General features: G+C 45.5%; 1 protein-coding gene across 2 annotated transcripts; it reads right to left on the bottom strand.

The window, feature by feature from the left end:
• Positions 1 to 3175: 3175 nt before the first annotated feature.
• On the bottom strand, positions 3176 to 17791 carry CNMD (chondromodulin). Of its 2 annotated transcripts, none has more exons than XM_064408669.1 (7): positions 17643 to 17791; positions 17266 to 17400; positions 14718 to 14858; positions 11626 to 11739; positions 8852 to 9005; positions 7448 to 7650; positions 3176 to 5105 (listed from the first exon to the last, which is right to left on the bottom strand). In XM_064408669.1, the coding sequence occupies exons 1-7, from the start codon at positions 17712 to 17714 to the stop codon at positions 4893 to 4895; spliced, it is 1032 nt and encodes a 343-aa protein (XP_064264739.1). In that variant the 5' UTR covers positions 17715 to 17791; the 3' UTR covers positions 3176 to 4892. The 2 variants fall into 2 exon arrangements, with proteins under 2 accessions (XP_064264739.1, XP_064264738.1); XM_064408668.1 differs by having other exon boundaries at positions 3176 to 5108; positions 17643 to 17790.
• Positions 17792 to 22464: the final 4673 nt, after the last annotated feature.

Raw genomic sequence — 22464 nt, 5'->3', positions numbered from 1 at the left:
ACAACCAAATGTTACCCTGCTCTTTGGATGCAATGAACCGAGGTGGATTGGATGTAGGAAGGTTTTTCTATGCCTTACCTCTTGACATTTACTGAATAGTGTCTGCTTCTTGGAAGTTTCTCTGAGTACAAACTTGGGACATGTTTCAGAGAAGAATTTTTAGCTTTGGTGTGAGGCTTTTCTTGACCTTCAGAGAATTCTGAGTAGCTGGTTGCTCGATATGTAGAGCATTTGCCCACCCATATGGGATGCTAACATTGGAGTTGATTTGATTTGGAATAGGTACTTGAACTCCATTCTCCCAGTTAAGTGCTTTGCTGCTTTTATTTATGCACAAAAGCATTTCTTTCTTTTTAATGTAGAAGGAAGACAAATGTCTGAGTGCTTCACTTTGTCACAAAATTGTGTTCTTGTCTCTTGGCCAGCCTTGCTTTATAAATGTCATTCAGAGTACTTAACAGAGCTTAGAAAAGGCTGCTGTGGGGAAAAAAAGACATGGGTAAACATGTCTTAAATAGAAATTAAAAAATAATTTGAAGATGCTTTCTGCCAATCAAGTTGCTCTTACTTACTGAAGAGAATGTAGCAGAGGTTCCTTTGTCTTTCGCTTACTGAAAGACCATGGGAGCATTATGTCAGATAAACACAATATATTCTTGTATTAAGTGGGTACTGTTTCACTGCTTTGAGATTCAATTCACTTAGCTTAAGGCAAAAAGTAAAATTAAATGCATTGCTACTTACATACTCTTGAGACATATGTAATGCAAATATAATGCTTTAGCTTCAGGCTAAAACTTGTAGCAATCAAGTGGTAGAGCTCCCTGTCCATCTCAATCCTGTAAACGAAGTTTGCAGGTCTAGACATAATTCCAGCATGTTTCTGAGCACAGGGAGATAATTTGTGTGTGTTCCTCCCTCAAGTTAAGGTTAATCAATAATGGCATGTCTCGTTGCCTTATAGGTAGAGGGAAATGTATGTGGAGGGGGGAGAGGTGTTGGGTTTTTTGTTTGGAGGAGATTGGATTAAATCAGCAGGCAACATTTCCTTAGAAAGCTGGGAGGGAAGGTACTTCATGAACAGTATGTTTTGTGCTTGTCAAAACACAGACACACAAAATGGTACCAGAAGCTGTAGATCAAGAGAATGCTAGCAGTAGCTTGGGCATTGAATAAAGGTTCTAAAAAAAAAAAAAAAAGCAGTGACAAAGGGAATTTCCTTTGGGACTGGGGAGGGTGAGTGGAATATGTAGCAGCACTGATAATGAGTTGGCTGGAGGAAGGGAACTGCCTGCAAGGACAGAGTGGATGATGTTTTAATTGCGTTCAAACTGTTTGAGGGTTTTTTTCCCAAGCCTTTTGGTCATCTGTACGTGGTACTGTCTGGAAGACTGAGGCAGTGTCACCTCAGTGCTCTGATGTGATGACCTCAGTGATCTGTGTACTGATGGAAATACTGGAAGAGGACAGCAAGATGTAACAGTTCCCATTCAATACCACAGATGAGATTGCTCTCTGCTCCTGCTCTCAGGGAAGATGCCTGCTGCAGGTTAGGGCTGCCTCTATCATCTTTGATATATGTGCTTGTGAAAGACCAGTTTGTAGATGTGTATTTGTAAAAGGCCAGCTGAGCCTCTCAGAAGCAGATGATGGTGTTCCTGCTTCAGTCTCTTTGGCCCTTTCTGAGCAGAGGTTCTCTCCACCCAGACATGTCAATCAGCAATCATTGCCAACTGTAGTTTTATGCTTCACTATTTTTTTTCCCCTGCACTGCATGGAACAAGTGATTAGTCTGTTCTTCACTACAATTTTCTTGGATTTTTTTTGTGCTGCAGTAGGGGTGAAGTGTTACATGGGAGGTAAAAGCCAGATTGCCCCATGACTCACAGCTGCTTTTTGCTTTCTCAGTGTAGATACAAGTGGAGGGTGATTCCTGTATGAAAAAGGAAAAAGGGTTCATTTGTTTTACGTTGGGAGAAAGGAAACTTTAGATTGAGTAAAAAGACTCCTCCTGCTTTCCCATCACTGGCTTTCACTCTATTTAACTGTATGAGATTACTCCCTGTTTTCCATCTCTTTTTCACCAGCCTGAATTTATCCCCTTTTTCTGCTCTAATCTGCTCTGCCATTCTAATCCTCCTAGTAAAATCACATGGGTAATTAAGTTTTAAGGATAGTGGAACTGTGACAAACATACACCCACCTGTGGTGGGAGACACTGTTGATGACAAACTCATTCCTCTTCTCCTTCTCTAAACTTCAGCCAAAGGAGGGCTTTCAGTTGTTTTCTGCTGGCCCAGGGACAGATTCAAGGACCACACTGCTCCATACTTCCCCAAATGCTGACACGTAACCTCTTTAGTGTGCCAAGGTATTACATTTGTGATGGCAGTGAGAAACTTACTACTTTACTGGTAGTGAATAGTGTACAGTAGTGTAAGGATCACTGGCTGGTTAGAGCTGGAGTCTGAGCCACAGCTGCAGGGAATATCAGACATCTTTTCACACTGTTGGCTTTTTGGTTTTACTGCCATCCCTGTGTTGTCTCAGAACTTTTCCTTCAAAATCAGATTTTGAAGGAACAGTTGGTTTTTTTCCCAACCTTGCTGCAGCACACGATCTTTACTTTTCTCTCTTTGAATCCGATATGAAGGTAAATAGGAATTTGCTTGCTTGAAGCTTGAATTGGAGGAGGCATTTTGTTGCCTACATCTTGGAAATGGATAAACGTTATGGTCACTGTGGCTTTTGTGGCATGGTGTGTACAGACAGTTCTCAAGATGTACATGCCGTATGTGACAGCTCTATATCCATGCTTTTTGACTTCTTACATGCTTTGTGACTGCCTATAGCAAGCAAATGATTACAAGCTTTTCTTAAAAATTAATTTTGTTAAGTATGTGTAGACATGGAAATCACCTACAAGAAAGTTGGTTTTGTGTCTTCAGGAGGAGGCTGTTATATTAGGGGACACAGAGAGAAGCAGGTGACAGGCTGCCTCAAGATGCAAGAGAGAGCAACAGTCTAGTTCACACATACACACAGTCACATTTCTCTCTCTCTGCCTCCAGTGTTTCACTTGCTGATGCCCTTCTTTTCCTCTTCAGACAGTTCTTGAACAAGTATGTGAAAGAATTGTTACACCTTCTACATTGAAAAAAGCACAGAAAGCAACTGGGTTTTTAAAATGTGTTTGTTTAATCTGCAGTAAAAAAAAAGGAAAACTGACTTTTCTAAGCCTATGATAGATGTACTTCTAAAACAACATAATGATCAAGGTCATTTTCAGTTTAAAAAGCAGAAACTCAAATTTAACAGGCCTTGAAATCCCACTTTAAGAAGTTTATAATTTAAATATTTCAAAGCAAGTCTGTCCTTCAGATTAAGGGAAGGTGAAGTTTATACTAAAAAGCTACAATAGAACAAAATACTGAATTCTACTCTCATCTTATTCTCACTTAACACTTTGCTTTTTAGATATGCAGTTTAGCATTCCACATGAGATTGTCTTTATTTTCTTTAAGCCACGATTATGTCAAATTAATTCCTCTTTTCTCTGTGTCACGCAGTGTTAATAACATTACTGGGCTTGCAACATCTCAAGAGCTGTTTAGTCACAAAAATGAATGCTCCAGAAAGCAGACTTTAAGAAAAGCTGAAGCATTTTTTTAATAAAGATGATGTAGATGGCTCCATAAACTTGGAGGTAGGGTTCAAGATACATAGTATGGATAAAGGCAGTGTAATACCACTACTTGTTTTTCAAGGCTAGAAATACTAAGTTGTTCCAGCTTCGAGTGTTTCAGCTTAGTACCTTCCTTAGACATTTAATGTGTAATGGGATCGGTCCCAATAATTGCAGAGTTTGCCTTAGCAAAAAGGGTGAGGTGAGAAAGGAGAGGGAAGAAAAAAAAAGGGTTTTTTTTTCCCCTCCCTTCTGGTAAACAGTTTCTCTTGTGGGGAAGGGATGTGAGCTTCAGCAAAGCTAAAGGAACTGGTGTGAATGGCTGCTATCCATGTGAAATAAAGAGGGGTTGTAATCTTGTGTCAAAAGTGTCTAGTTCAAGGATTTATAAATAACAGTGGCTGTTGTAGATTCTGAAGGGTCTTGAGACTCCTTGGTCTGTAACTGCATGTAAATACTTTTGCTGTAGTAGCTGGATCGCAGATACTTGTTAGACACTACAGTGGTATCATGGATACAGGATTCTTGATGCTGGGGCTTCTTTGATGTTGGGATATGCAAAGGGTTTTGATTCTGCAGCCACTCACATTCCCTTCCACAGCCACTTTTCCTGCTGTTTGTTTCCGATTTAGCACAATGTGCACTTTCTCGTGTCCCCTGGAGCAGCTTTGTGGGAAAGGTATGCTGTAATTGGTTTATAACCATTCATAGTGATCTGGCAACTCTGAATAGCAACAGGGAGCAACTTAAGTTGTGATTTATTTAAGTAAGTTACATGGATTAAAGGCACTCCCAAGTGTACAAGTTGAGCTAGTTGTTTAATTGGGTGTAAATTTTCACATATAACTTGGAAAGAGAGGGGTTTGTTTTGAAAGGCTTTATTTAGATGTATAGGCAAGCCTCTGGACTGCTAAACCAATTGTAAGCAAAGTTTAATATTGTCTTTTTTTGAGATGTCTCAGTTTTTTAATTCAGCAAGTGCTAATATACCTTTGCTTCTTGTACAGCTAATGGAATATTAACTTGAGATTTTAATTTGCAGTTGCAATATCTGACCTTGCTTTTGGTGCAGAAAAACAGGCTCTGATTTTGTAAGGCAGGATCAGTACTGCTGCTTTGGTTTTAGTCTTTTACCAGTTCATTGTATTCCTGCTTATTTTGTCAAAGCTCCAGTTTAGTTATTTTTTGTTTGGGTCGAGGGATTTTCTCACACAACGCCCATGATCCGAGCAGCCCACCAGCTGCAGGGCATGATGATGCGGCAGGCGGTGCGGCAGCCCTGGTAGTTGTAGGGCCACGGCTGGTAGCCCAGGAGGGGCTCGCAGATCCGCTGGCACTGCGTGTAGCTCCGCCGGCACTCGATGCAGCACACGCCCAGGTGATCCAGCATGGGGTCAAAAGCCATCCCTTCGCCTTCCTGCTGCTGGAGTGTAAAATGTGAAATGTCATCCCAGTGCTCTCATTCTCATGGAATAGCAGAATACATCCATGCTCCTGTTAACCCCACAAAGGATAAAACCTGCAGTCTTGGGCTGTGGAAATTAACAAAACTCCCACTCAGTGCCCCATGCTTTATTATTTTTTCTTTTGTCTTGCTCTCTTTGGCAGAAGTGTAGAATTGGTGCAATCACCCTTGCAAAATGGAAAGAACAACAGGCAGCTCTAACTTCAGTATTTTTATTCTACCGTCCTTGCAAAAGCTCCAGCAACAGTAAGCTCCTCCCAAACTTTAAATATTAGTGATGGAAATTATTTCAGGACACCTGAATCTTTAATGTAGGTGAGAATTCCTGAAATATATGATGTGGTTTTTATTATTAGTTTTAGATTCTGTATTTTAATGCTTTTTACAGCACTTTTAGGAAATTATTCCTCTGGTCCCTTGCAGTTTTCTGAGGATTTGGCTCGTCTCTGAGTCTGGTTCCTTCCCTCCCATCCCACCACATTTAGATGCATTGTTCTAGAGATGCATTTAGAGAATTGTGCCTGTTCTGCAGCTGACAGTAAGGAGTTAAATGGAGCAAAGCATGCACAAAATACCTAAAAGCCTTTACCCTTCAAAACTCCTTTCCTCATTTCTGGGGGAAAAAAGGTAACCTGATATTCTACATTTGAACACTTGGGTTGTTCTTTGCCCATTGGTGTTACTTCAAGAAAAGCAGCAGTAATGCACAAATGCAGAAGTACCAGTCAGCTTTTTACCTGAGCATTTGTCATTCATTTTTGGAAAGTAGCAGCACAACAAAACAAGTGACACAGAAAGGTGCCAGCCCTTGTCTGGGCTTGTACAGGACATTAGTGACAGCTGGGTGTTTTTAGGGACCCCAGCAACTCCTTCCCAGTCCTGAGAGCAGGGAAGATGTTTCTTTGGCCAGGATTCATCATCCTTGAATTCAGGTACTTGCACCATGAACATCACCTGAGCTCATCATCCAGGCTCCACCTACGATGAGTAAATAGCTCTAGGGAGGATTCATTTCCTCCTTCAGGAAAGGCCTAGAGCATAATTAATGGTGCTTGTCAGTGCAGTGGCTCAGTCTCTGAGACAGCCTGGTGACAGGCATGGTGCAGTAGCTGTGGGTGAAGGAGAGCCCCACCCTGCAGGCTGAGGGAAGTCTGATGGCTGCATCTGTCTGGGCGTTCTCCATTTGGCCTGGCTGCCCCCGGGTTGGAACAGCAGACCTGTGGCAGTTGTGCCTCCAGAGGCAGGGCATCTCAGACCTCATGAGATGGTCACGTTAGTGGCTGTGAGGAGAAGCTACATTCCAGTGCCACTGCTGTTTTACTGACCTCGTGAGAGAGTCGATTTAGATCCACTTTATTTGGAGTGATTAATTTAAGTTTAATTAAGGGATGTCAACTTGGCAGAATGCTGTCACAGTATAATGATCTCCTGCTGTTACATAAATGTCAAGTCAAAGCTGGGACTTACTTCCAGAGCAGGAGGCATTTATCTTGTGACAGTGTTGTATTAAAATGACTTACTCCTGCTGCACCAAATGGTGGGTGTAAATTGTCTGGCGCTGGTGCAGCAGACTGGAAGGTGCCTCCTGCACAGCCAGTGTTCCTGCAGCGTGGCAGAGGTGTTGGGACACAGCAGGGCGGCTCCTCTGCTCTTTCTGAGGGCTGCTGCTTCTTGAAGGGTGAGAACAAGTTTTACGACAGTCATCCTCCACTCACTGCTGCTGTCTCAAAACAAATTCTTCTCTGTCAGGTTATTGCTAGTCTAGGATTGCTTACCCTCACAGAGAAGAGGCTGAGAAAGAAATTTATTTGGCTGAACCTTTATCTCTTTGCACCCAGACGCTTCTGCTGTGTTCCCCTGTAGCAGTCATGTCTGGTACTAGTTTGAGAGCAAAGCATGTTTCTAGCTACTGGACTCTCTTCACATAGTAAATGATGGGTCTCAGCTGTCTGATCAAGACCAGCTTTGGTTTGTTTCTAGAAGGTGCTACCCTTGTCAGATCTCCAGTGTTGTTTCCATATGGATCTGGAAACTTCAAAAAGCAACTTGGCATCAGCTTGCCTTAACCTTGTGACCTCAAGCACTTGTGCTTGTTTCAGAAATCTGAAACTGGGAGAAGAGGACAGAGGGAAGACATTTTTGAGCTTCTTAGGTGTTTTACCAGTCTATTGTTTCCTAGCAAAGCTGAACAAGCAAAGACTGTGCAGATTAAATTAAAAATTACAAGCTCCACATTAGCAGTGTTACCTGTCCAACACAGTCCTGAGCTCTGAAGGAAGACTACAGCACATACTCACGTTGTATGGATTGTCTGGATTAAATGTTTGATCAGTTTCTTGTCCCATTGGCCTGGTTTCATTAGCCTGGTGGCCAAGCTCTTGAGTCAGCTGCACGGTGCGTGACCTGGGGTTTACTTCTTCAGAAGCAGCTTCCAAGTCTTCCTCATCAAAGTTTGGTTCTGATTGGCGCTTGTTTCTCTTCATTTCTCTCCTCTGGTTATCTGAATAAATAATCACCAAGGGACAATCTTATCTTGTGTCATTGTAGTTATGACACTCTTACCATGAGTGTCATTGTAGTTACCTAATATTTCAGTGATTTCTTTAAATATTAAAAAAAGGAGAGGATGGAGGACAGAGAGAAAGCTGAAACTGGGCCTTGGCAAACTTGATGTGCATTGCCACGGGCGCTGCTTGCCTTCCTATGTTGCGTCTGCAGCCAGTGCCAGTCCAAAGCAGTGTGATTGCCTTTCCCTTCCTCCCTCCTGTCTCCTTGAGGCAAAATTTGAGGAGATGTGTTTGGGGTTGTTTGACCCAGCCTGTACTCACTAACCCAGCAGCAGTTTCCAGCACTAGCAAGACCAGCTGTTCACATCTCAGGTACTTTTAAAGATGCTTTTATGGCAGGATGATGCCCTGCTTTCAAGGATATCTGGTTCTGGACAGCTTTGATACTGCTCTTTTGTTGCCCAGTGCGATATGCAAGATCATGAAGGGAAGTGGAAAATATTGGTAGCTTGGGTCCAACAGGTGCTCTAAAATGTGGTAAATTTTTTTTCACACGTGTTGTCCTACCCAAGTGTTCTGATATTAACTGGACGAAGGAAGAATAAATATTTTTGAGCCTTCTCTCCTTCTAAGCCTGGAAGTTACCTGGGGGAGTTGCCATCTTCCTGGTGACTCCTGAATACCTTTGCTAAGCTTGCCTATGGGCCCCAAGTTCAGAGCTGGGACTGCCCCAGGGTCTCATAAACCATGCACCAGCTGGCTGCCTTAAAGCATCTTCCTTCCACTCCACTGAATTCCTCTGGGGAAGCAGGACAGAAAACAGGACAGGCAATGGTCCTGAATTCCTGGCCAGTGTTCCTGCTACCTGGTGTCAGCTGTCTACACATTAAGGGGGCTAGTTTAAGCTGTTGTCTTGTCTTTCTCTAGAAGGAGGCTGACCTCTCTGGAAATACTTCATCTCCTAGCAAGTCACCCACTTGGGCTATGCAAATTGTCTGAGTAAATACAAGCATGGAAAATATCTAGGGGATAAACTCCAAACCCACAATCTTGGCACAAGCCCAGGAAGGCGTGGGCAAGGGAGGAAAGAAGTCTGGTTTCCCAGATGTGCTAGTTTCAGTAGCAAACCTGATGAAGGGAAGGCATTTAGATGAAGGGAGGGATAACATACTTTTCAAATAAAAGAAATCTTACCTTTGGGATATGTTGGTCGCAGCCAGAAAATTGGAAGATCCCTGCAAAGCTCTAAAATTTTGGGGCTTAGGAAGCTGTTATGCTTGATAGGCTCATCTGCAGCCACCCAGATAAGGGAGTTTTTGTCAAATCTCACAGGCATGATTTCATCTTCCTGCAAATAGAAGAGCATAAATCCTTTGCTGCTCAGCAAGCAGTCATGTGCCTGCTTGCTGCTAATTCTTGAGCACCAAACTGTATAATTATCCGCTGCAACTAATACTGAGCATCCTCCTATGTCATGAATGTGAAGGAATCGTGCTGAGCCAAAGCCTGGGGAAGGGCTGCCTCCACTGAAATGAAGGGCAAAGCCACTGTCAGCTTTGCTGGGGTTGTGATTTCACCCTCTCACTCCTGGTAGGCTTCTGCCCCATGCATGAGGGCTGCGTGTCAAGAGGTCTTTGAACCCAAAGCACCAGAATTTCAGGTGGTAGAAACCCAAGTGCTACCACCTTCAGCAAAGCAGCAATGAAATACCAGCAAAACCCAAGTCCCTCATCTCTTCTTATGCCCTGTTCTCATTTGACATACTCCCAGTATATAACTCTATTTACAATGTGTGTATGGGGGGGGTGAGGGGTGGAATCTTGTTCAAAAGTTTTAGAGAGGATTATAGCTTGAGAACTGCTCCAGCTTCCAGTTTCAAGTCAATGTGATCGGTCTGATTAAAGGTCTTGTTTGGTAAAGCAATTCAATTGACCAAAAGCTTGAAGTGCAAGTTAAAGGATCCTGCCTTTTTGAAGTGTACCCTGCAGGTTTTTGGTTCATATCTTCAAAGTAATGTAGGAAAATGCCAGTGATTGATTCTTTAAAGTTGTTAGTTCAAAGTATTATTTTACATAAAATGTGTAAGTATTTTATAGCAATGGTGAAATATTAAAAGAAAACTAACTTTTGAATCATGAAAAACAGCATGATTTCAAAGTTAAAATTCTAAATTGCTTTCATAAAAGTTATCAAGACTTGTTATATAACTGACTAGATCAATTTATTCCCTTGAGTTGTTGTTTCTTTAGTGTTTATTGATTTATTTTGTAGGTCTCAAGTCATTTAAGTTCACTATCCAATCTGTCTACTGCTCTTTATTTACATTATCCCACTTAAGCTTTTATCAACATCAGAAATATCTGACTCTAATTTTCAGAAATAAAAATATCCTTTGTTTCTGTTTGAAATGATCCTGACTTGTGAGCAGCCAGAACGTGGGTATCTATAAAACTCATTTTACTCAACAATTTTTGTAGGTAGTGTTGCTATGATGCCCATTGTAGGAAAACAGCATATGCATAATTTCTCTTAAATACTTCTGGAATATATCGGAGAGGTGACTTGGCCTAGAAAAAGAAATACTACTTTGCCATTCCTGTAGTACATCTGGCCTGGAAAATCGAGTGACAGGGAAAAGTTAATGTCTTAGTGGTAGCACTAAGCTGCTTGGTGCATGTGATTCATTGCAGCAGTCACATAGGTGATGCATCTTGGGAGAAGATGCACAAAAAACAGGACAAGAAATAGTTTTACTGTCAGCAGGTATAACTAGAAGTAAGTGTTTGATTATTTAGGATAATGTCTTCAGGTCTCTGTTTTTACAAAAAGCTGAAAAATTCAATCTTTGACTTCAAGCAATAGTGCTAATTAAGTCAAGGCCAGCTGCCTTTAAAATAAGGCAAGGCAGGAAAGATGGAACTCTCTCTCAGGAATTCATGCAAGTTCTCTTTCCCATCATGGGGAAAATCCTGTCAGCATCAGGAGGCTTTGTAACATTTGTCAGCTTTTCTGACTCTATTAAGAGCGATCTTTTTCCCCTTAATCTTAAAGCAGATGTTCAGGAGTCACAGAACCACTGCAGGGAGGTGCAACCTTAACAGCACCTCTCTCCCTGCTAATTGTATCTTGCTTTTGTTCTCCCAGGAGCAGAGCAAACCCAGGGAAAAGGGCTGTGGATCTCCTGTGCTCTCCTGCCAGTGACTGAGGCTCCAGCAGCATCCAGGCTCAGCTGGACTCAAGTCGCTGGAGCCACTCCTGTGTGAGCAATAAGTCTGGGGTCTGAGCTCTGGGAAACTCAGGCTTTGAGCACATAAAGCAATCACCTTCTTGGGCAAATGTGAGGTTTGGTGGTATCTGGGTGAGAACTGCAGCTTCTGTGCTGGTTGGGATGCAAATTCTCGTTAACATGTAAAATTAAGTTTTACACTAAGCAGGTAAAATATTTTTTAAAAGAAATTATTTCTTATGAGTTATTTTAATTTTTGCCATGTTTTCCACAATTCTGTTTTACTGACTAGAGTGATGGAGTTCATGCTTGTGCTCAAGAGCATTGATGATTATCTCCTGGGATCTACCACAGTCCTTTGCATTGACTACTTCCATGCCCTCCCTTCCAGCCTTGTGCACAGCCTGGTCTCAGGCAGGTGCTCTTGTCACGGAGATCTCCAGTGGTTCTGGCAGAAATCAGTCTGTGGGTTCCACACTCACTAATCTGCAGCCTCTCACCATGCCCTGGACACAGTGACATGTCTGACACCAATCTTGTTTTTCTTACCTTTCAACCTTTTTTACCTTTCAACTCCTTGCAACCAGTCAATGAATCCTCAGCTATCCTACCCTACGTTTAACAACCCCACCATGAGCCAGAGTGGCTTCCAAATGCCATTTTAATTTGTATTTAAGTACCTCCTTTAAGCTCTCTCTATACAAAGATTAGTTTAAAAAAAAAAAAACGAACTACCCCTTACCAGCTCAGATGAGAGGCTCGCTTTAGCCATAGCATCAACTTCAGGGATGTGGGCTTTTGGCTGAGCTTTGATGTAACACTTTTCTCCTTCAGCAAAACGGATCCCAGTTATGCCCTGCAAAAGCAGAAGGCAGGGGGTTGTGCACAGGCCTCCAGCTCCTCACCACCCCCAAGAAAGTGCCTCAGCTCTGCTAAAATTGCCACTGAATTTTCAGTCTGAAGGTTAACCTTGTTTAAAACCAGAAGCAATAAAACGCTCTTCCCTTCATCATTTTGGTCAAATTGGTCTAGAAGTTTTTGCTTGATTTCTGAAAGTGGGGGGGTGTTTTATGTAAGTGTTCCCATGCAGGCTGTAGGCTACTTGGAGTACCTCTGTTAAGGAATTAGTTGACATGATTTGAACTGTAACTTAGCACCTAACGTAGGCAGTCTTGAAATTGTGCTAGCTGGTGGCATGGTACCCTTGTGACACAGTTTCACAAAAATGTGGGGGCAGTTTGGTTCAGTCTGTACAATTACGTGACTGTGACAGCAAAGGGAAGTTTGTGACGGACAGGTTGGTGCAGAAATCTGTGTGGGACTTCGTCTGGCCTCCTAGAGTGAAATGCAATTGCATAAACCATAAGTGTTAGTTTTAACCAAGAGAAGGAGCAAGTCTCCTGCAAGTCCTGGGATGTCACCTTCCAGCCCTGTGCCAGCACCTTGGGCATCAACACCTTTCCATTGTAGTTTCTATGGTTCTACTGTAGGTTTTGGGTATCCATAAAAGAGCTCTCTTCTACATTATAAATTTAGCTAAATTTAGATTTTTGTGTTTTTCATGTGGTTGCAAAAACTCCAATCAACCACCTAAATATAATTACCTAGTGCCCTTTAAGTTGAGCTGGTTTTCTGCCTGGCCTCTAGCTGCCAGGAGAAAGGGGTGTGGGTGTCAGCATGACCCCTCTCATCTGCCTTGAAGGGGTATCATGGATGCCTTCATGTGCAATTTTGGGTGCCACACTGAAAGACATTAAACTGTTAGGGCGTGTCCAAAGGAGAGCAATGAAGATGGTGAAGGGCCTTGAGAGGAAACTGTATGAGGGATGGCTGAGGGAGGAGACTGAGGGGAGACCTTGTTGCAATTAGGGGAAGAGGAAGGGCTGACACTGATCTCTGTGGTGAAAATGACAGGATCCAAGGGAATGGCCTGAAGCTGTGTCAGGGGAGGTTCAGGTTGGATATCAGGAAAAGGTTCTTCACCCAGAGGGTGGCTGGGCACTGGAACAGCTTCCCCAGGGAACTGGTCACAGCACCAGCCTGACAGAGATCAAGAAGCATTCAGACAATGCTCTCAGGCACATGGTGTGACACTTGGGGATGGTCCTGTGCCAGGAGTTGGAGAGTTGGACCCAATGATCCTTGTGGGTCCCTTCCAACTCAGCACGTTGTGATGTAGTGCAGCATGAGATGGATGGTACTGGGGCACCTGAGCCATGTCCTGTGTGTCTGCAGGTCTTGTGTAGCTGCACACGCCCCCTTCACAACAAAATGACTACAAAAAGCAGTGACAGAGGAGATGGCTATGCAAGAACGGGTGCATTAGGACATAAGGCTTTGTGATGTACCAGGTATTCTAGGAATACCCTAATATTGCCAAATCCAAGCCTTCTCTGACCATGCAGTCATTCTGGCAGTGCCAGTCAATCTAGAACTGCTAATGTAAATACCAGTCTGTTGGAAGCACGTCTCTTCAGTTGCTCTCTCCTTAGTGTGCATTCTTGGCTGAAAATCCAAGTGGCATCATCCTTTTGCTGTGGCTGTCCCTGGCCCTCTGTAATTACAAGCAGGCACCATCCCTGGGAGGTCCCTTGAGCTGGTTGGTGTTAGGAGCTGATTCATAACCTGGTTGTGACAGGCAGTATCTCACCAGCAACACACGTGGAGGAAACATGAGTTCAGCATCTCTCCAGTGGACTGGTGCTTTTGTGCAGATGTGAAATGGCAAATGAGAAGGGCTCGCTGTGGATGCTCCTACTCAGCTGCTAATAATGTTGCTATGGTGATGCTAATGAGAGTTGCATAAAGGCAGAACCACAGCTGTTGGGAAAGTTGGGGTCCAGCATCTCCTGGCATGGATTTGTTTGTTCTTGCTGAAAAGCCAAGGAGCTGGATTTTCTTGCCTTTCTAGATCCAGCAAGGGAAAGGTGGCTGCTCCAGAACCAGAGATGCTTCCTTGCAGCAGTATCTTTGTTTTAGGCACTGCTTGGACTTACAGAGGGCTTAATTCTGAAGTTGAGTGTTTTGCACCTCAGAACATTTAACTGCAGGCTCTGGGCCCTGTGAATGGGTTTGTGCAGCATCACATAGATGTGCCTTAGTAGCTCAGGGCAGCTCAGAGACCTACTCTATCTGAGCTGCTGAGCCCTGCTGAGGTTTGGCATCTGTTACTCCAGGCCCTGTGCTGAGTAGCCACAAGTTGCTGGGGTGCTGAAGTGTGTTTGCTGTCAGTATAAGTGGCCCAGCACCTGGCATTTGGTGCACAGATACATCAATGGGGATGAACCCAGATCAAGCCATGGAGAGCAGCTCCCATCCCTGACCTCAAGGCAAAGGAAGCTCCCCAAGTCAAGCACTGCAGACTTGGTCTCTCCTTGGTGTCTCCTTGGCTTACTGTATTGACCCTCTGCTCCTCAAACAAGTTTGGGGGAGGTGTTTCTGCAAGTTCACACCACTTGAAATCAGGCGAGGGTTGTGTCAAGCCTGACAGAATGTTCTTCCAGTAGGACCCCAAGGTCATATGTCACATTTCTGCTCAGTGGTTTGAAAATGCAAAGTATTTACATGGAGTCAAACCTGACACAGCCTAATCCACACCACTTCCTGGAGTGGTACCTGGTATGGCTGATCTCCAAAAAGCACTTAGATTTTTGTGTTGGAGGAAACTGCCTGTCTCCCTAGGAATGCAAGCCAGGAGAGCAAAAATGTCTGTGTGCATGGTTGGAGGCTGGAACCTGAGGCTAAGTGGGGCAGAGAAGTCAGGGCAGAACAAGGTGTCCTTAAGAGTCCAGCACTGGAGTGTGTTACATGAAGGACAAGAGTGGCACTACTTACGATCTGAAAATCATGGACTTCAACTGCCTCTTCACTCCCGCTTCCTGTTTTGAATGTCTCTAAGTTGTTTCCAGCATCTATTTCCATTGATCCATCTTGTACTTTTCCATTAATGCTCATAGTATAGTGAATGTTGTACACCTGGAATCAATAAAAGAGCGGTAGCACATGCCAGTAATTACTTATTGCCTTCCTCCTACACCAGGCAGTGGGTCAATCTGACTCTCATATCCCTACTTAGCTCCTAAATTTTGCTGCTGCAGGCATTTGATAACCCTCCAACAACCAACACTGCACTACTTCAGCATTAGGGCCGGCTGGCAGTGGGGCAGCCAGCCCTGAGAGGTTGTTTGGCCTCCATCCTTGGAAGTTTTCACAGCCTGACTGGATGAAGCCCTGAGCAACCATCTCTGAGCCCACAGCTGTCCCTGCTCTGAGCATCAGGTAGGACTGGAGTACTGAGATCCCCCTTCCAGGGAGTGCTTATAGTTTTCCTTCAAAACCAGTGTGGGGTGAGTCCACACCCATGTTCACTTTGACCTAAAAACCTTCTTCTAGGACAATTTAGGAATTGCTTGTTATGCTGGCATGATTCCCAAAGGACAGCAGGCGCGAATGTCCTACTCTGAAGGAGGCCAACCTCTGTTTATCTCTTAGGATGTTCTGCTGAGGCACAGGAAAACAGGTTCCTCTTGAATACGAACACACTTCCCAGCTTGTAATGGATGTGAACTTTGTTTAAATTGGATCTGAAGTTGTATAGGCTCGTATTTTCCTTGTCAGCGTATTTGCCCTTATCCTATTTTCAATGAGGAGAGCTACAGCGTGGTTTGTATTTGCTGGAGAACCACAATCTGTGGAGGGGTTTTGTGATTCTCCTGTGCAGCTCTGCTAAAAGTGCTGCACAAGCAGTTTATTTTGGGTCTTAAAAAAAGCCTTTACAGCATTTTAATGAAAAATTTACACTGACAGCTAGAGACAAATTTCTTCTTCTCTCACCTTCGCTCAGCGAAGTCTAAGGTGCTAAAGATTTATGGTTCCTCAGTTATACACAGCCACTCCCATATTTCTGCTTTCTAGGACTCCTGTTGAACATGGTCCATAAAACCACACCACTGTATGTGGTCACCCCCTGATAGGGGCTGAGCTAGAGTTGAGACTTTGATACCCCTGTCATCTAGGGAAGAATTTAAAGATATAAAATAAACCCAAGAATTAAAAAATTAGGGTTTTTTTTTTAATTAATGACTCTGGATATAATTTTTGCAGTTGCTTCCTAAGCATTTGCAACTCAAGTGCAGTTTTCTGAGTTTGAAGGCAGCTTGGAAAAATAACTCTCAGCTTTCCCAGTGTCTTCACCGGGAGAGCAACTTTGAACCTTAATGGAAACTATGAATGTGACATATTTTGTATGGCTAAATTTAGATGACAGGAGCATTAAAAAATTGTCTTGTACTCCACAAATGCACCCACCTGCTCAGAGCTGAAAGCACTGTCCCCTGCCTGTGCCACCATTTGCATCCCTCTCCATTTGCAACAGCCTTGCTTTAGAGAAGCACACGGTTCTTGCAGCACATCTTAGAGGTCAGCAATGTCTCCTGTCTTTTTGCTGTAAAACCTTGTACTTTTCTTTCTGATTATCTGAATTATCCTTATGTGTAGGGGTGTATCTCACAGGGCCACCTTTGCTCTGGCTCCTGGAATTCACACAAGGCTCTCCTTGATGAGGGCTGGCGTGTGGCCAGAGGCAGTACAAAACTTCTTCCAAAGTAAATTCAAGGGTACTAATTTAATGTATGGAGAAGGGTACATTCATGTGTGTACCATCATGTTTCAAATATGTTTCTTTCTGTTTACACAAATTCTGTGCAAACAGAAAGAAAAGTTAATCTGTAAACATGTTCTAATGCTCTGAAGTTTGGGTCTTTAACTGATCACCAGCTTCTCAGTTTCATTCTTTGCATAAAGTGTTTCTCATGTACCCCAGAAACTGTAAATAATAAAACTTAACTTTAAAAATTGCTCCACAGCTGCAAACCTAAGTGTATGCACAGTCGCACAAAGCACCAGAAGGAATGGTGCCTGTTAATGGGTTAATTATAGCATTACATACTTGAGGGTCCAGGTAGAATCTGGACTGAGAATGCAGATGCTATGAAAAAGAATTTACACATTCAATGTTTTTTTTTGTCCTGAGAGCTGGAGTTTGCCCAGGATGTGAATCCCTGGGGACTTGTTGGGGTTTGAGTTCAGTGAGGATTTGTGAGCAGAAATCAATGTAGAGTCTGTGCTCTCAAAGATGTGTTTTGTCTTCACTAATAAATGTGCTTCCAGGAAGCTACAGCCACCAAAGACAGCGATTATAGGTTTGGGGTTTTAGATTTTTGGGATTTGGGAAGGATTGGTTTTGGGATTTTTGAAAGGAAAAAAACCTACAGGTCTGCTTAAAGACCTCTTTATAGACCTCGCAAGGAGCGCTTCCAGCCCGTGCCTGTCCGGAGGTGCGAGAGCTCCCCGCCCACGCGGCCCCGGGTGCGGAGCTGCTCACCTGCCGCTCCGTGGCTTTCCAGAAGTAGAAGGCGCCGATGGCCCCGGCCAGCAGCAGGAGCGCCCCGGCGATCAGCACCACGGCCCCGGCCTTCAGCAGCCGCCCCGGCCCGGGGGGCGCGGCCGCCGCGTACGCCTGCGGAGAGCGCGGGTGGCAGCAGGGACAGGGCAGGGACAGGGCAGGGACCCCCGGCCCGACCCGACCCGTTTTGTCCCGGTCCATCCCGCAGCATTGCGACCTGTCCCGGCCCCACCCGTTCCCCACCGTCCCAACCCGTCCCGTCCCGACTCGCTGGGTCCCGTTCCATCCCAACTCATGCCCACACGCTTTGTCCCGATCCCACCCTGTCCCGCCCGGTGCCTGCCGGCAGCACTCACTGGGGGCAGGCACAGCTCCACATCGTCGGGCCCCACTCGGGCGATCGGCACCTTCTCGGAGCCCTCTGCCATGGCTGCCGCGGGAGGGAGAGCTGCCCGGCCCCGGCCCCGCTCCCGGCCCCGGCCCCGGCGGGGCTGCACCGCCCCGGCCCGCCCCGCTCCCGGCCCCGGCCCCGCCCGCGGGGAGGGCAGCACCGCCCAGCCCCCGGCACAATGAGCCCCTTGAGCTGCCCGGCAGCCGGCGGAGCTCCGCGGGGCTGTGTCCTCCTGCCCCATCGCCGTCCCCTCCAAGCGACCCCTGGGTGTCGTCTCCAGCTTCCCCCGTTCCCGAGGGGGTCGGGGGTGTAGGGGACACGCACCCTCCGTGGCAGAGGAGAGGGGTACCCCGTCAGACAGACGGCCGTCATGAAAAAAAATCTTTTAAAATAGAACAACGTGTTAACTGATTTTTTACACTTGCCACAGGAATTTACAGGCGCTGGAGCTGACAAACTGCTGTTTGGTGACTGCCCCACAAAACACCTCGCTGACTGGCACAAGACAACAGCCTCCGGCTGAGCCCCGTGTCCAAGCTCGACACAACCATGCTAGTATTGTACATGGCAAGATTTTAAAGGCTACAGCTGGCTATGTGTGTCTGTCCATGTGTCTGTCCATGTCTTCACACCCCTTATGGATGTCCTGCCTGTACACATGCCAGTGTGTGCATGCTTTGATGCTGGAAAATAAACTGTGCTGGACCCCTTTGAGGCTGATGGTGTAAAACACAAAGCACAGCATCCTTTGTCAGGCTGGAAACCGAGACACAGCAGCTGCAAAAGGAGTGTGATGGGGGCGTGGGTCTGAGTTGTGCCCCGTCCTGCCCTGCCCTTCTTGCCCTCCTTGCTCCAGTTACGCAGACAGGCAGCAGTGGGGGGGTCACCTGGAGAAACCCTGCTGCATGGGGCCCATCTCACTCCAGAACAGGGCCGACACCAACCAGCTCTGCTGCAGCAATATTTTTTTTTTTTCAAAGTACTTGTCTCTACTTATTTTTTCTCTTCCCCTTTCTTCTCCATTTTGCTCATCTGGCAGGTTGTTCAGTTATTACACACTACTGACATGTTCCCCCTGCCATCTTAGAATTTCTGGGATATGGATAGTGGATGACCTTTTCCCACCATGGCTCATCCCACAAAAGGAAAGTCTGGCCCCCACTGCTGATTGCCTACACCTGACTCTCCTCTTTCCCCCACTCCATAACAGCAAAAATCTTTGTTTTTCCATGTCTGAATCCCCTTAACTGAGTTAACCAGTAGTTGAAAACCCATCATCAGGTGCTGCAAAAGCAGAGAAAGCTCAGGCTTTCCTGCCCACCTTGTGTTTGCTTGCTTGGGGACTGAATCCTAGAGACATACAATTCCCATTTTCCTCCCCTTCAACCTAAATTCATCCTTTCCGTCGATTACTGTCGTCAATGATCAGACCTTCAACCAGAATTTAACGGGCATAGTTGCTGCTGAAAATAAACACAATCACAGCTCATTAAATCAAAAGCAAAACCCACTGTGCAACTTCCTAAACTAGGACATATTCCAACCCGCTCTTGAATGACATACTGTGGTAGTTCGGGCTAATAATAAGATTATGATCCTCTTCATTAGCAAGTATTTTGTTACACCAAAAATCTCGTGAATGGATATGTCTATCTTGGCAAAATGTGAGAATCCCAGCCTTTGATCTCAAACCTTCATTTAGCATCTCTGCTTTAAAAAGACAGATTTATTTTAAGGTCCCTGGGCTTGTCTCCCATGGGAAAATGTGCCAGGGAAGGAGTGCTTGCCCAGGAAGAGCTGCTGCTCACTGGGGTTCGGCTTGTTTGAGCTGCTTCCCTGGGACTAAGGAGAGAAGCTACTGTCCCTCCCATCCTGGCATGAATCTGAGTGCCCAGTGGCTCCTTTCTTGGGAGGTGACTGGAAGGACAGAGGGAGGCCGAGCTGTTTTGTCTGGCAAAAGTGTGGCTGAGGCTGCCCTGACAGGGACTGTTAGCAAAGACACTACCAGTGCAAGAATGAATGGGTGGAATTCTGTGCTGGATATTCATGAAGAGGCCTTCACTCCAGTGCTGTGTGCTGAAATGCAATATTCCCCCTGGGGCAGAAAGGATAGAGTGGGAAGGCTCACCCCACCCTACGGATGGGGCAGCAGTGGCCCTGGCAGGTTTTGGCATGGGGAGATTTGAGCAATTCCAAGCAGTGGTGCCAGCTGCAAGCTGACCCACAGGGATTGGTGCCTGGCTGCTGGTCCTTGCTGGCTGTGGTGTGAGATGGGTCCTGCTCGCCTGGGGAGGTGTGGGTGGGAGAAGCAGTCCTTTGGGAGGGAGCTGTTCTGTCTAAACCCTGGGAAAGAAGCTGTGCAGCATTTCCTCCTCAAGTCAAGGTGCAAATACCCCAAGTAATCCTCCAAACATATTTTTCTCATGCAGGGAACAATCCCAGATTATTTTTTTTCCCAATTCAGAGCATCACTGCCTTTTCTTCTTTTGTTCCATAGGCAGAGGAAGAGCAGCATGAAATTTCAAGCAGTGAAAAAAATTGCTCCTGTTACAGGGTTCACAGCTTACCACCTCTAGCTAACCCCTATGCTCATGCTTTGCCTTTTGTGTGGGCACAGAGCTGCTTTCCTTGGAGGGCGCAGGGAGTGCATCTTTCACTGTTTGATTGATTAGGTGACAAGAGAGAAAACAGGAGTTTTTAGACAGATGCAAATCTGTGCAAACAGCTCCACATTCAGCAGCTCCAGACTCTCGCTGCAGAGTGCAAAGACGATTGCAACAGCCACTGTTTGCAGGGCTTAGGACAAAAAAAAACGTGACTTGCCTTTCACTGGCTGAACCCTTCATTTGCAATAAAGATGATGGTGATAGCAGTGTCTGAGCTCAGTCTCCTCTCTAAATAACATGTGTGTGCTCAGCTGGATTAAGCCAACTTCTGAGACTGGAAATCATAATAACAGTCTTTTACAGGACAGCCTTTCTGGTCGTCTAATACTATTATCCTCTGGGCTGAAAAGCATTCCAGAGCACTTGGAGTGCTACGATGAATGTGAGGCTGTTTAGCTGATAGTACTGGCTTGTCTCAAGGAAGCACATTTTCTCATTATTTTCAAGTTTAAAGAAAAAGTTTAGAAGAAGAAATAGAAATATTAAAAATGAGAAGGATTTGGTCATGCTGTGTGCTTTTCTGAAAGTCTCTTGTGGTGCCTTATGCATTTCATCTTCATTTTCTAAGTGGTCTAAATAGTTGTTTGAACTCCATTATGGCCTGAATGAAAATGTGTGAAGGTTACTGAGACTGGGCTCCTGATTCACTGCTCTGGTTTTGCTTGGCTTTACATCACTATAAGATGGTGCCAATTCAGGTTCCACATACCTGATGTCTCTTCAATAATAACCAAAGCCCTTGGAGGAAAAAGTCCTACAGAAAAAGAAAATATTTGGTTTGGTATTGTGGTGGGCTAATCCTGGCTGGATGCCAGATGCCTGCCAAAGCTCCATCACTCCTCTCCTTGGATGGACAGGGGAGAGAAAATATAACAAAAGGCTCATGGGTCAAGATAAGGACAGGGTGAGATTAGTTTGATTTAGTACAATTCAAATCAAAGTAGGATGATGAGAAATTAAACCAAATCCTGAAAACATTTTCCCCCCACCCCATGCTTCTTTCCAGGCTCAACCTTATTTCCAATTTTCTCTCCCTTCTCTCCTGCAGTGGTGCAGGGGGACAGGTAAAGGAGTCTGTGGTCAGTTCATTACATGTTGGCTCTGCTGCCCCTTCCTCCTCAGGGAAAGGACTCCTCAGACTCTGCCCGTGCTCCAGTGCGGGGTCCCTCCCATGGGAGACAGTCCTCCATGAGCTTCTCCAGCATAAGAACTTCCCATGGTTGCAGTTCTGCACAAACTGCTCCAGCCTGGGTCCCTTTATGGGTTGCAGTTTTTCAGGAACGGGCTGGGTCCCCCACGGGGTCACACGTCCTGCCAGCAGACCTGCTCCAGCTGCGCTTCTTGCTCCATGGGGCCACAGCTGCTGCCAGGAGTCTGCTCCACATGGTCACAGACTCCTTTTGGCATCATCTGCTCCTGGAGTACCCCCTCCCACTCCTTCATGGACTTTGGTGTCTGCAAGGCTGTTTCTCTCACACATCCTCACTCCTGTCTCCATTTGCTGTTTTGGCAGCTTTTCCTCCCCTTTCTTAACTCTGCTACCCCAGAGGTGCTACTGCTGTCCCTGATGGGCTCAGACAGGGCCAGCGGCACATCTGTCTTGGAGCTGGCTGGCATCAGCTCTGTTGGACACTGGGGAAGCTTCTGGCAGCTTCTCACAGAAGCCACCCCCACAGCTCCTCTGCTCCTAAAACCAGTTATTTAACTTGTGACAGCCTAAGAATTTTGATAAACTCTAAAGATTCTTGCTGGGAGTGAGGCCAAAGGATGAAAACCCACGTATGTTTGTCATCATCACGGTGCTCATCTCTGTGGTGTCCCTGGACAGTGCTGCTCCAGGGCTGCTCACTTTGCCTCCTCTCCTCCCCCACTGCCATAGTCCTCCCTTCTCTGACCAGCAACTCATGAAATTTCAAACACCAAAAACATTGCTATTCCTGGTAGGCTGTGAAATTCTCCCTGGAAAGCCCTGCAAGGCCCATGCTCTAATGCTACTCTCTGGAGAGGACGAGCATCCTGGTTTGCCTGCTTGGGACACATCTCCAGCAGGACAATCCAGTGCAGCTGAGATGGCCCCAGGATGGCTTTAAGCACGCTTGGTGCAGGATCCTGCTCATCCCA

This window comes from Passer domesticus, chromosome 2 (genome assembly GCF_036417665.1).
Source record: "Passer domesticus isolate bPasDom1 chromosome 2, bPasDom1.hap1, whole genome shotgun sequence".
Taxonomy (NCBI): domain Eukaryota; kingdom Metazoa; phylum Chordata; class Aves; order Passeriformes; family Passeridae; genus Passer; species Passer domesticus.
The sequence above is the reverse complement of the archived record's forward strand: the minus strand, read 5'-3'. Positions and strand labels throughout refer to the sequence as shown.

What these genes read in the sequence shown, in the direction of transcription:
- CNMD (XM_064408668.1), bottom strand. Translation starts at nt 17,714, where the DNA reads ATGGCAGAGGGCTCCGAGAAGGTGCCGATCGCCCGAGTGGGGCCCGAC. An exon ending in TGGAGCTGTGCCTGCCCCCA is followed by an intron (nt 17,401 to 17,642) that starts GTGAGTGCTGCC and finishes CGCTCTCCGCAG; the next exon opens with GCGTACGCGGCGGCCGCGCC. An exon ending in GGAAAGCCACGGAGCGGCAG is followed by an intron (nt 14,859 to 17,265) that starts GTGAGCAGCTCC and finishes TATTGATTCCAG; the next exon opens with GTGTACAACATTCACTATAC.